Source organism: Seriola aureovittata, chromosome 7, assembly GCF_021018895.1.
Source record: "Seriola aureovittata isolate HTS-2021-v1 ecotype China chromosome 7, ASM2101889v1, whole genome shotgun sequence".
Lineage (NCBI taxonomy): Eukaryota > Metazoa > Chordata > Actinopteri > Carangiformes > Carangidae > Seriola > Seriola aureovittata.
The window spans coordinates 22,192,637-22,205,057 of record NC_079370.1 but is presented as its reverse complement, the minus strand read 5'-3'; the positions used below and the strand labels follow the sequence as shown (position 1 = coordinate 22,205,057).

The following is a 12,421-nucleotide window of genomic DNA, read 5'->3' as shown; positions in this document are numbered from 1 at the left end:
ACAATTTTCACTGGATACACAACCATGAAAAATAGCTGCTGAGTTAACCCCATCCTGTGTGTTTACACTCTTTCATCCTCCAGATGAAGCTGAGAGGTTACCCACATGATTACCTCTGCCTCTGAGCACCATGTGTATGCTGCAGTGCTGAACCCAAACACACAGCCTCGGGGCCCCAAAACAGAGTGATAAGCAGAAGTATCAGTCACATCTGACAAGCCGACACCGACAGAAAAGTACATGGAAGGTCACCAGAGGTGATGCTGAAGGGCCTTTAGCTTTGATGAATCTCTGTAAAGATAATGTGCGGACAATGAGGATGTCAGTCCAGATGCAAGATTATGTTGTCCTCTGTTGCATTTCATACACTAGTATCTGATTGCGTAGAGAGTAGGAACTGAGAAGTTCTGCATGGATGCTTATTGCATGATAGCCAGAGCCTTGCTTAAATCAGATTTTGTTTTTTTTTTACAGCTTGTTTTTTTATGTGGTTGAAAAGAAAAGCAAAGTCAGACAGTACCAGACGCTGAGAGTAATATGGTGTAAATGATTTCAAAGTTACATACAGCTAGAACATATTTGTATATGGTATGTGAGGGTGTTGTACTGTTTGACTGCCCCAACTAGCATCCAAAAAAAAAAAAACACATATACCAAAACCATTACTAAGTGAAGGGTACAGTATGCTGTCCTTCATTATTTTTGTTTTTATTTCAATCCATGAAGATGACATTGTTGGCAGGGCCACACTGTTTCTGTCTTTCTACCTTTTTTGACACCATGTTTTCAAATAATTATGTATTTGTATTGTTCTGTGTTGTAAGGATGTTTTAAACATTGAAGATTGTGTACTGATCAATGCACTGAAGTGCAACAGGCCATTGTTGATTTGTAGAGATTATTTTCTCAGGATTGGTTTTGCCTTTTGATGTGTGTTTTTCTCTGGAACATTACTGTGAACATGTAGATGTGTTGTTTTTTTTATAACACTACTGCCTAGAAAAGTTTTGTTTAGCACATTATTTTCATAAAAATGCACTTTTCTGTGTCCAACTACTGATAGGTTGTTTTTGCTAAGTGGGGTATTTGGCAGTTGTCATGAGAAAGAGAATTAATTTTGAAACACAAACTATAATTTTAGTTTGTGTTTCATAAAAATTTAGAATTTTTTCAGTTGTGTTTGAGCAGAATGCACTGGAGGTGATACTGTATGGTTGAACAGTGTAGTTCTTCAATGACATCTGCCTTCTAGTTTCTCTGTCTTTTCAGCATCTTTTACCAAAAGCAGTATATATCTTTTTTGTGTTCTCCTGCCTTTGTTGTTTGATTTCTATAATCTCCTGTCCTGTCAGAAATTCTCACAGCTGTCTTAATGTTATTACTCTACTTTTAAAGGTGTTTTGGAAACATGTAAGACTAAGACCTGAAGATACCAATATGCATTGTTTTAGCAAAAAATACTGAAACACATTTACCCTGAAAGAGAGAAGCAGCTGCAGCGCCACCACCAGTCCACTGCACAGGCTGTTCAGTGTTGATCTGTGCCTGGCCTTTACTCTGTGGTTTCATTATAGATCAGTAAATACTTCACAATATGTTATCAGCTGTGTAAAGGTATTGTATTTGTAATTGTCCCTTTGTACTAGACGTCTACCTGACGTTGGAGACAGTAGCTTATGTACTTAATTGCATTTGCTCTATGCAGTTGTGAAAAAGATTTTTTAAAGTCAAAACTGTTTTTACATGATAAAGTACCTTTTACTCCCGGCCTCAATGTGTTGATGTTTGGAGAAGGTTGATAATTTACTGCACTGTAAAAATACAATAGCCAGATTTCACTACTATTGCTATGCACCCTAATCTTTCTGTACTGTAAATGTTTCTATACCCAGCACTCGTTCCAATGTCTAATTTAGGGAAACTGTAGATGAATGTCACTAATAATTTTAAGTCCACTTGTATAAAAATAAATCTTTTTGTAATAAAATTTAAATATTTGCTGTGATCATTCAAATTATACAATGCTGCATTCATGTGCTATTCTGCCAATTGACACATGATCAAGTTAACACCTGCACATGAACAAACCAAATGGCCAGTTTAATTATAACACAGTATGCTAGTTTGTTTACTTTGGCTAGCTAATATTCCAGTGCCTGTGAATTTCCTTATGCCTGCTATTACAGATTTTTTTTTTTCGCCACTTGGGAGCAGTGAATTCAACATATCATCTTTTCACCTTTGTAGTTGTTCTAGTGAACTTGTTAAAAAAACAGTTGATTACTTATACATACTTCTGTGAAGCAACACATTCATTCAGAGTCCAGTTTTTGTCCACCTTGCTAATTTAAGTCCAAAGCTTATTCTCTACCAACGCCTGAAATATCTGGCTCCTAACAGCTTTTTTTGTTTAATTTTTTTGTGTGTGATGGAAACAGCGTTATAAGAGAGAATGAATGAACTGAAACAGTAACGTTGTGGCCACAAATCAAGAGCAGTGCATTAAAAGAAGCTATAAAGCTCTGTTAAACTGCGTAGTCTGGTGATAATTCGCTGTCATTTGTTCCATTGTTATTGTAAATATATTTACTTTAGCACCTTTAATTGCTAAAACTAAAGAGAAAGGAAAGATTAACATCCAAATCATCAACTTCACTTTGCACACAATTATATTTTAAAAGAGACTGCTAATAAATATTGAAAATGTTTTCATAAATTAATATATAGATGAATCTGCCACGTTAGACATTATGTTACACCCTGACCAAGGAGGATCCCGTTATAAAAGAGGGTGTCACCAGTCACCATAACAACATAATGAGGATAAAGGTCAAGTGTACATTGTCTCGTGTTTGGTATCTTATTTAACGTGTAATTCTCACTGTCAGAAATTTCATCCATGAATCCCCAGCTCAGGCAGCCCTCCTGTTGATCTCTAACAAGTGAATCTTTCAGACCCACTCGCACCGTACAGGCAGTACCAAAAACACAGACATATTTGTTTAAACGCAGAGCCCCAGCAGTTTTGAGAAAAGAAAGCAGAGTATTGTACTGCTACACAAATATTCACCATGACTCCAGGTCACAGTGCCCTGTACAATCCTGAAGTTTTAATCAAAACAACACTGTCCTGTGACTGGACATCAGTGATGATTTTGTGTGTAGCAGAAGAATGAGGTCATGCAATCAGCAGACATGTCTTTGGTGATTTTGATCTTGTCACCCAGGAACATTTTGTAATTTACAGCCAGACAATGCACATAATGTATACCAAGTATTATGCACAATATATACTGTGTGTATTATATAAAAATTGGTAACAAATGAACAGCATTCTTCCAGAAGATTCACATCCCTATGTCTCATCATAGCATAAAGGTGTTCACGCAGAATAACTTCCCTTTAAAGCAACGCAAACAACATATTGTTTCACACTCAGTCTGGAAAAAAGATGTGATGTCACAGTTCCACAGATTGTTTGTGTTTCTATTCGACTGTGCAAATTCATTGGTTAGAAGTTGACACTGAAACAGGAAACTCAATGAAATCATCAGTCACACTGGCTTCAGCTGAAATGAATGGGGAATCCAGCTATAATTCCTGAGACAGAAGTTGTTGGTGTTTCTCCACTTATTTATTTGCGTTTCTCTCTCATCCGTCACTCATATTAAATTTAATCTTATTGTCTTTCATTATATTTACTGACCCTCTCACAGGTGCATTCATGAGCAGTATGGGAAGATAGAGCACTCACAATATCACCAAGGTTTATCCTATTGTAAACCATGTGAAGTCTTTCTTTGGCCAAAAACACATACTTAATAATTACTAAATAATAAGAACAAGTGTAATAATGTCAGTAAAAAAAAATAAGATGAACATGCTAAACAATCATCTAACTTTTTGTTGTGTCACAACTGTAGCAAAGAGTACATTGAAGTACATAGCATTTATCAAAAGTGACCAAATACAACAACCTGTGAGGATTTAAAGCAACTTCAGGGTGGTTGTGGCAGATATACTGGATATGTTGGCAGATTGCACTTTTCAGTAGGTTTGTAGTTTTGTTTAGTAACGTGAAGGACACTGGAATAGTTAACGAAATACACCTGGCTGTGTATATTGAGTCACTTTGCTAAACATGATATACAGAGATCAATTTGCAAACAGCATAAGCAGAATATGTTGGGACAGGAAAGGACAGAGATTTAATTTATATTAAGCAGCAACAAACCATTTCAATTTTCCTCAGTCCCACATCCACAAGCCTAAAAAGAACTTTGTTGTTATTGTCTCAGGGAGGGAACATGTAGTACCAGATAGAGCAGAAGTGGGTGCAAGGGCACTCAAATGAAATACCATCCAGTGAAGTTACTGCCCAACAGGGGTCATTCATTTGAGCTGGAATTTGTGCTGAACAAAAGCCAGACTGACCCCAACCAAACACCCACTCAGAAATCACAGAGAGCTGTCCAAAGTCATCTTCTGGTTGGCTAAGCTGCCCTCATTCAAACTCTACCCAAGGGAGCAACCTTCATGTTCATGTACTACACTTTTTTCTTTTACCTTATTTTCCCCTTCTTTCATCCTTCCTCTCTCCTTCCTTCTTTCTTTATGTCCTTGTTCCCTCCCTCCACCCACCACTCCTGCCAAGAAGTTTTGGTTCCCAAACTGGACCCCTGGCTCAGCCCTCAGTGGTCACATGACACAAATCCACAGATCTAGACTGGTAAAGTACAAAGCACTCATGTCAATGTGTATGCATACTTCACAGACAGGAACATCAGAAGACCACTGCTTTTACACATCAGAGGAGAGCAGCCCTCAGCTCAGTTTCCACCGCACTTGTGTGACCTTTCATCAGGACTGACTCTGCACTTTCATTCCCACAAGCAGGTAGGTGGTATCTTGCGTCATTTACAATGATAAACAGAGGTAATTTAAACTGCTGAAATTAGTTCAGAAAGTTTAGGTGTGTAATTTTATAATGAAGCAATTTGTCACAGATTTGTGAAATGGTCCATTTTAGGATTTTAGAAACACAACTAAACACCAAATTATTTTACTTTTAATAGTCTGGTTACAGGTTCTGGCCGATTTCCCTCTGCACTGCCTTTGGGCTTTACTTTAGAAGTGTTCTCATCATCAAATATTCTAGGATACAAAAAAAAGTGTAATTTGACATTTGTATGCAGTTTTCTTACACAACTTTAAATTCAGATATTTGACTCTGTTTGATTTGTGTGATTGCATGATTGAATTTCAAGTGTTTCAAAGTCACAATCTGTCAACATGCAGTATGTGAGGAGAACTATCTTTTAATACAACCCTAAATAATCATTTTAATACGTACTGCTCTGTAGAAATCTGCTCTATTACATGGTTCTTACATTCTCAACCTAATCCTAAGCCTCCTATTTGTTGTTGGCAGCCTTGAAAAAGGCAGCTGCTTAGACTGCGAACAACAATAACACAGACGCATGGGAACTTGCAGCAGTCTGGTTTATATTGTGAGAAAACTTCAAGATATCTGCTGGCTCTCGAAAACAGTGCAGTTTAGTAAGATTAGGAATCACCTGCTGAAAATGGAAAATTCTGACCTGATGATGGTGCAGTATAAAGAAGACAGAGGATCACAAACAGGGGGACAATAGTACAAATAGAACAACATTTTTGCACTCAAATTGTGTCAACCCTCATGGTGGCACCATCATCATCATCATCTGGGAATCATGAATGTTTTGCCAAAATTGCAGGGCAACAAACATAGTTTTTGAGATTTTCATCACTTCCATCCCTAGAGCCATGATGCTACCACAGAAAAGACGGATGGTGTACTCCTTGTCAGCCAGGCTAATGGTCGGCTTATCCTGTGCTGTTATCTTGTGCTGCTACATGGTAGACAGAGCAGTGGAGACCCAGCCTCTGTGTACTCAAGGGGAGTAGGCTACTTATCAGTGCACCTCTATCACCACCTTATATCATTGAAACTATGTTTAAAACACTCTATACCTTAACTAATAATAAATCGGTGTCTAATGTGAATCACTGAACGTGTGGAGTGTTGGCTTTTTTATTTGGCATATCCAGAATGGTTAAAACAACCTTACTAAATGTTTCCCTGTAACTGATTTGAATTGGTAATCTAAACTGCAATGTCATGCCTGTGTTTCAGAAGTTGACAGACTGGTCTTTACAGCTGAATAATGGTCAACAAGCTAGACCTGCTTGTACAGGAAGAATCCAGTAGAGTCTCTCTACGCCATGTTAAATACATTGAGGCAGGGAGAGGGGAACAGAAGGAAAGTCAGTGTGATATTTCCAATAACTAGTGCACAACTGTTGTATGAAGCTGTTAAACTGGCTTCACTCTGTTACATTACAGCCTGTGTGTTTAAATGAGGGCAGACCACAAGGTCGTATGCCGGTTGGGGGAGGGAAAAGGAACAGGAGGAGCTACTCTCACTGACACCTCCCCCTCAGCCCGCTTCACTCCTATAGGTGAGCTCCCAGGCACAGAGAGCACATGGTTGTGTGATTTTGTAACCACCCTCCAATAGAAAGACGATCAAAGTATCATGGAGGCAGAGGACATGTGCGCCTGTGCAGCCCCTCCCCTTTCAAGAGAAACAGAGACACGGAAGACAAATGTATAAGCCTGTGGCTACTATGTGGTCAGGGTGCGTGTAAGAGAGAAGGGGGAGGAGATGCATACACACTCAAACATAAATAACAGAATAAACCGTGGTCACAATGCAGTGAAAGATTTTTGAAAGGAAACAGGAGAGAGGTCTCTTCCTTGCTGGGTGAACAAGGTAAGATGATGTATTCTGACACCTTACAGTCCAGAAGTGATGTGTGAGGGGAGTAAGAGGTTATTGGTTATCCTAGAACCATAATGCTCATATCCCTCAGTCCATGTGCTTCCCAGTCTTTGTAATGTGATGAAAAGAAATCGTTGTTCAGTTTTAGATTTGACATTTAGAGGCAGTTATGAGGAAGTTTCATAAGGTTTTACCACATGACACAATCAGCACTGCTTCCTTGTTTCTAAATGTGACTGAAATTATTTATTTTATTTTATTTTTTATTTGATACATATTTTACTTTTTAATTGCGATTATTAATTGTTTTTAATGGTCAGCTTCTGGTTATTTTGAATAATGTAATCCTCTTGTACCTCTTTTTTTTACTTGTTTCAATAACAAAATATCATCACACATGTTGTTATAGTACTGTATTCTATTTATATGTATTAGTTGGAAAGCGGTGACGGTTATTTTTAAACCTTCATAATCATTTCTGTTTCATATAGCTCATGTATTTATGTCACAGCCACATGATTTTGTGAGAGCAGTGTGTCAGTGTGTGAGAGGTCAGGCATCCCTTGCCAGAGAGAACATGAAGGAGGATAGGATTAGAGGCAGTGAGAAGGGAGAGAGTGGGAAGGTCAATCCCAGCCACATGGGCACATGTTTTTGTTCTCGATACAAATATGTAACATTAACTCGTGGTATGCTTATCTACGGAAACTGTTTTTATTCATGCTGATTTGTAGTTACCAAACATTATCTCCAGGGTATCTTTTGGTCCTTTTTAGCCATGCTACAAGGATGACTTTATGGATGGTCGGTCCAGGCTGAAGTGACATTGATGTCCTCTTCAGGTTGAATTACAATTACAATAACTATAACTTTAACTTTCCATTTTGTACTATCATCAAGTCATCGTGTTGTCCATTCACTGCAAAACTAAGGATATTCTCATCAGCTTCTGTCAGCTTTTGTGCTAATTAACAAACATTAGCATGCTAACATGCTAACCTAAGGTGGTGAACATTGTAAACATAACTATTACTATACTTTTTGAACATCAGATAGCACCAATATGCCTGAATTACAGCCTCACAGAGCTGCTTGCATGTTTGGGCTTAAGCTGCTTTGTTCAGTGTTTTTGCCACTGAGTAATTTCTTCAAATACTAATCTCACCCCAAAGCATTTAGTAAAACATATTCACTGTTTCTCTCTCTTCAGAGTATAAAAACAGCTCTTATACTATTACCGAACGCTAAGAGCCATCACTCAAACAATAAGTGCAATTCCATCCACCTGTTTTATGCCATCTGAAAAACCTGTAAGCACCAGAAATTAAAAAAAAAAAACATCACATAAGAGTAGCAGATGAAAACACACATTAATTTACATTTTCATTTACATTTGGTTAAAATTTGTGTTACATATGGATGGAAACTTAGCTAATGTGCCATTACATTACATCCAATTCAGATAAGAAAGAAGAAAAGAATACACAAAATGTAACTGTAATATATCCATCATAGAGCTGTATCTAATAGGCTCATATTCAGTATTTCGATACCAATCTAACCTTCATCCGAACTGTGCTTCATATGAAAAAAAAATTTTTCCTTTTGTAAGGATCCTTCAAGTGTTACAATCTACTAATCAAACTGGCTCATGTTGTGTCTGTGTTTCAGATAGTGAACATCTACATTTCCTCATTTGCCTCATTCCTGCCTCCATCATGTCGCTGCTCACTCACGGGCTGGCGTGTCTGTTTGGTATGGGCTCCTGGGTGGCCATCAATGGGATGTGGGTGGAGCTCCCCTTGATTGTAAATCACATCCCAGAGAAGTGGTACCTGCCCTCATACCTCACGATCCTCATCCAGATGGCCAACGTAGGTCCACTCTTCATCACCCTGATGCACCGCTTCCGCCCTGGGGCGCTGGACGAGCGGCCGGTCATCTACTGCATTGTGGGGTTGGGGATCATTGCTACATTCCTGCTGGCTTTCTTCTGGAGGCACACAGTGACAATAGTGGGCTCTTTGCACAGCGTGCCCCTGCTGGTGTTAAGCTTCCTGCTCTCTGTAGTAGACTGCACCTCCTCTGTTACCTTTCTGCCTTTCATGATGCGACTGCGTCCACAGTACCTCACTACATACTTTGCAGGTGAGGGACTCAGTGGTCTGGTGCCTGCACTGGTGGCTCTAATTCAAGGTGTTGGTGTAGTCCACTGTCAGAATGCCACTTTGACCGGTGTAGCCAACAAAACAGCTGATAATTTCACTGGGGATAGCAGTGCAGAGCTAAAAGCCATCTACCAGCCGGCTAAGTTCTCTGCCGAGGTCTTCTTCATGTTCCTTAGTGCTATGATGGTCGTGTCCCTGGTAGCCTTCATTCTGCTCAACCATCACCCAGCTGTGGCTCGGGAGAGGAAGAATGACCTGTACTACAGTGGGGATCTTGCTCAGGAGAAGAGAGAACAAGGTCTGTCTCTGCACGCTCAGACACCAGAGCAGAAGCCAATGATCAGTCCCCTGGAGGCGGTCAGGAGGGAACCCAGGAGCTCCTTTGGGACAGGGATGTACAGCAATCTCGAGGTGGTGTTCATCTTCCTGGTGCTGGCCTGGGTCAACGCTCTGACTAACGCGGTGCTGCCATCAGTGCAGTCCTATTCCTGTCTGCCTTATGGTAACCAGGCCTACCATCTAGCTGCCACCATGGCTGCTGTTGCTAACCCAGTGGCCTGCTTCATCGCCATGTTTATGCCAATCAGGTAAGAATGAATATTGGAACCACCTCTTTACACAAAGGCTCAATCTAATGTCTAAGACTAGGATTTTTTCAGTCTCCTCCAATAACAAAGAAGAGATACATTCACTCATAACTGCAACTACTACAGGTCACTAGAGTTTGTGGAGGTCACATCTTAAAAGCTGTCCCCTGAATGCATTTAAACTGTCATATTTGTGTGTTTAAGTTTAATTCATGCATTAAACTTTGCTTCCAGGTCTCTCATCTTCATGGGTTTCTTGACCATGTTTGGGACTGGATTTGGAGCCTACATCATGGCCATGGCTGCTCTTAGTCCCTGTCCCCTGCTGGTCTACAGTGCTTCTGGAACTGTAGTCATAGTAAGACCCTTTCTCTTAATGCATTCTGACATGCAGCTGTTTTCTCTAGATTCTGAAATAAATTATATACTGCAAACAAGTTAATTTTTGAACGCACGTTCTGTCTTGTACATGAGGCTCATGCTACACCTTATAAAAGAATGAAAGTAGAAAGTACAACCCACCTGTCTGTTCACGTTGCTTGTTTTTTAGATAAATGCAGGTCAACTCAGTCCCATCTGACTTGATGAAGACAATACTGTCAAACCATCTTAGTGCAATATTTATGAAGTTGTGAATTTTGCCTGAGGAAAATTTCAGTCACCGTCACAGAGGCGTTCATTCACATGTAGATTGGCAAGCACTCTTGTACAAGGTTGCATCATACTGTCCCCGCCTGTATCTGCCAGGAATGAAACCTGTCAGCCTAGTGAAACATCATGCTGCTCTCTCTCTCCCTCCCACTTTCCCTATCATAGTGAACGTAAAAATGTCCAAATATTATTTAGAAAAAAACATAGGGGGAAAATCCTAATAGCAAGTTAGCAGGGTTTGAGTTAGCTCAGCTAAAGCTCTGAGAGATTTTTATCCCAAGAGGTTTTGACAGTCCATTTCTCTTTATCACAATCAATAACTTAATAATTCTAACTTTATTTACACAACACCTCTAAACAGAGAGATGTGCTTAGCTTAACTTAAATTACAGTAAACAATAAAAAAATTGCTAAAATATTGACAACCAGAGCATTTTTGAAATGAGGAGCATACATGTACAATTAAAACCAAACATCAGCTAATGCACAACACAAACAAACAAAAAAAATATTGTTTGGTGTATCAATAATAATGATGCCATAACTGCAGCCAAACACCTCAGCAGGGGAATTTATTGACTGTTAGCACTTCAACCAGAGAGGAGGTTTCGCTTTTGATGGGAGTGAAAAGCTCCTGTTCCAGCCTGTTCATGACGGCACGACATCGAAAGCCACTGAGCTGAATGATATGTTGAGGTAAAACCACGACATGTTGCAATCTTAGTGGTATCCGTGTAACAGGGACTAAATGTCAATTGTGATTTGCTCAGATATATAAAAAATCACCTCTTCTGTGCTGCAGGTTCTGGCCTGGATCCTGTTCGTCCTGTCACTGTCCTATGTGAAGGTCGTCATCGGGGTGATTCTGCGGGACGAGGGCCACAGCGCCCTGGTGTGGTGTGGAGCAGTAGTGCAGTTGGGCTCCATGGTTGGCGCCGTATCCATGTTCCCGTTGGTCAGTGTCTATGGACTTTTCAAGTCAGGTGATGCTTGCAACACTAAATGTCCAATGTAAACGATAATTTTATATGTTTAAGTTAAACACTTCTGTACGAAACTCAACTTCAAATTGCACTTATTTCAGTGGCACCAAATTCATTTTGCATCATCAGATTTACATTTAGTACATCTTCTTATGAGAGTCAGATGATGAATCATTGCTTTTACATAGATATCTCTATTTATTTGACTTATGGAGTGAACTCTAGACAGGGATGAAGTGACATCTACTGTACATTCTCAATGTCTCAGACCACAAACGACCAACTAAAGTGTATGTTACTGCTGAGGATATTATAGTTCCTCCTCAATTCAGAGGTCAAAGCCATTTTACTTGAACTGTTACCATAAAGTGAGTGATGTTGCTTTTATAAGAACCTGTGATACCTTTGGCTTTAAGATGTGCCTTAATTTGAGACGGACAGATTTGTGGTTTTTGGTTTGTTAAACGTTATAACTTGCTGTCTGTATGTGACAAGTGTGGAGAAACTGTTATATCCATACCAAATAAAACTTTTGTTTTTATTGCTGCCTGAATGAGTGTTTTATTCTGCAAATTCTCTTAAACGTTCTCCTTATCCTAATCCAGCTGGGGCAAAATATTTTATGCTTAAGAACAGAGACAGGACGGGGGGGGGGGGCGTACCAGAGTCTTTAATGTTGGAGTACCGTTGAAGGTAGCATCAACTATTTTGGCAAATGTTACAGGGAATGTGTGAAAAATTTAATTTAAAAAGGGTATTTTCCATCATAGATAAAAGCATCATCCCACCCACCTATCCCTGAGCACATAGCTGGTGGTTTTACATGGTGCAAGGTGTGTGCAGCACAAGCACAAACTGCAACAGCTGACAGACATGTCAATACAGGAGAGGGAGGAAAATATAAGATCACAGATAAGACAGAAAAAGAGACAAAAAAGAAAACATACAATTCATCCCCCACACAGTCTGACCGTCCCCTCGTCCCCCTGACAGTTATCTATTCATCTCCTACATATACATATATTATCCTGTTACAGTCTATTATTTATTAGTGCCACGGGTGCTCAGCTCCGAGGCACTCCTCTACAGCTAGAATAGCTGAGAGGAGTGCCTCGGGGCGGAGCATCTATTAATCTTCTGTTTCGGGTTTATTATTCTTCCGCCAAATTTCGGCGCGTAACTCGTCCCGCAGCTTTGAGAAAACCCTG

General features: G+C 39.7%; 2 protein-coding genes across 7 annotated transcripts in view; both read left to right on the top strand.

Annotated features, from left to right (window-relative positions):
* Nucleotides 1-1,987, top strand: part of macf1b (microtubule actin crosslinking factor 1b) — a 32,162-nt gene extending 30,175 nt beyond the window's left edge. For all 3 annotated transcript variants that reach the window (XM_056379790.1, XM_056379788.1, XM_056379789.1), the window contains one exon: nt 84-1,987. In XM_056379790.1, coding sequence (XP_056235765.1) covers nt 84-109 — 26 coding nt within the window. In that variant the 3' untranslated portion in view covers nt 110-1,987. The remainder of the gene's footprint in view (nt 1-83) is intronic.
* A 2,743-nt stretch (nt 1,988-4,730) lies between these two features.
* Nucleotides 4,731-11,754, top strand: LOC130171688 (riboflavin transporter 2-like). 4 transcript variants are annotated; one of them, XM_056379793.1, is made up of 5 exons: nt 4,731-4,896; nt 7,601-7,666; nt 8,496-9,579; nt 9,814-9,937; nt 11,033-11,754. In XM_056379793.1, exons 2-5 carry the CDS (start codon nt 7,654-7,656, stop codon nt 11,243-11,245), a joined length of 1,434 nt encoding a protein of 477 aa, XP_056235768.1. In that variant the 5' UTR covers nt 4,731-4,896; nt 7,601-7,653; the 3' UTR covers nt 11,246-11,754. The 4 variants fall into 4 exon arrangements, with proteins under 4 accessions (XP_056235768.1, XP_056235770.1, XP_056235766.1 ...); XM_056379791.1 differs by lacking the exon at nt 4,731-4,896 and adding an exon at nt 6,335-6,815; XM_056379795.1 differs by lacking the exon at nt 7,601-7,666.
* Nucleotides 11,755-12,421: the final 667 nt, after the last annotated feature.

Bases quoted from the DNA above. Each gene is read 5' to 3' on its own strand.
- LOC130171688 (XM_056379793.1), top strand. The intron at 9,580-9,813 runs GTAAGAATGAAT...CTTTGCTTCCAG, and splicing joins GCCATGTTTATGCCAATCAG to GTCTCTCATCTTCATGGGTT. The intron at 9,938-11,032 runs GTAAGACCCTTT...TCTGTGCTGCAG, and splicing joins CTTCTGGAACTGTAGTCATA to GTTCTGGCCTGGATCCTGTT.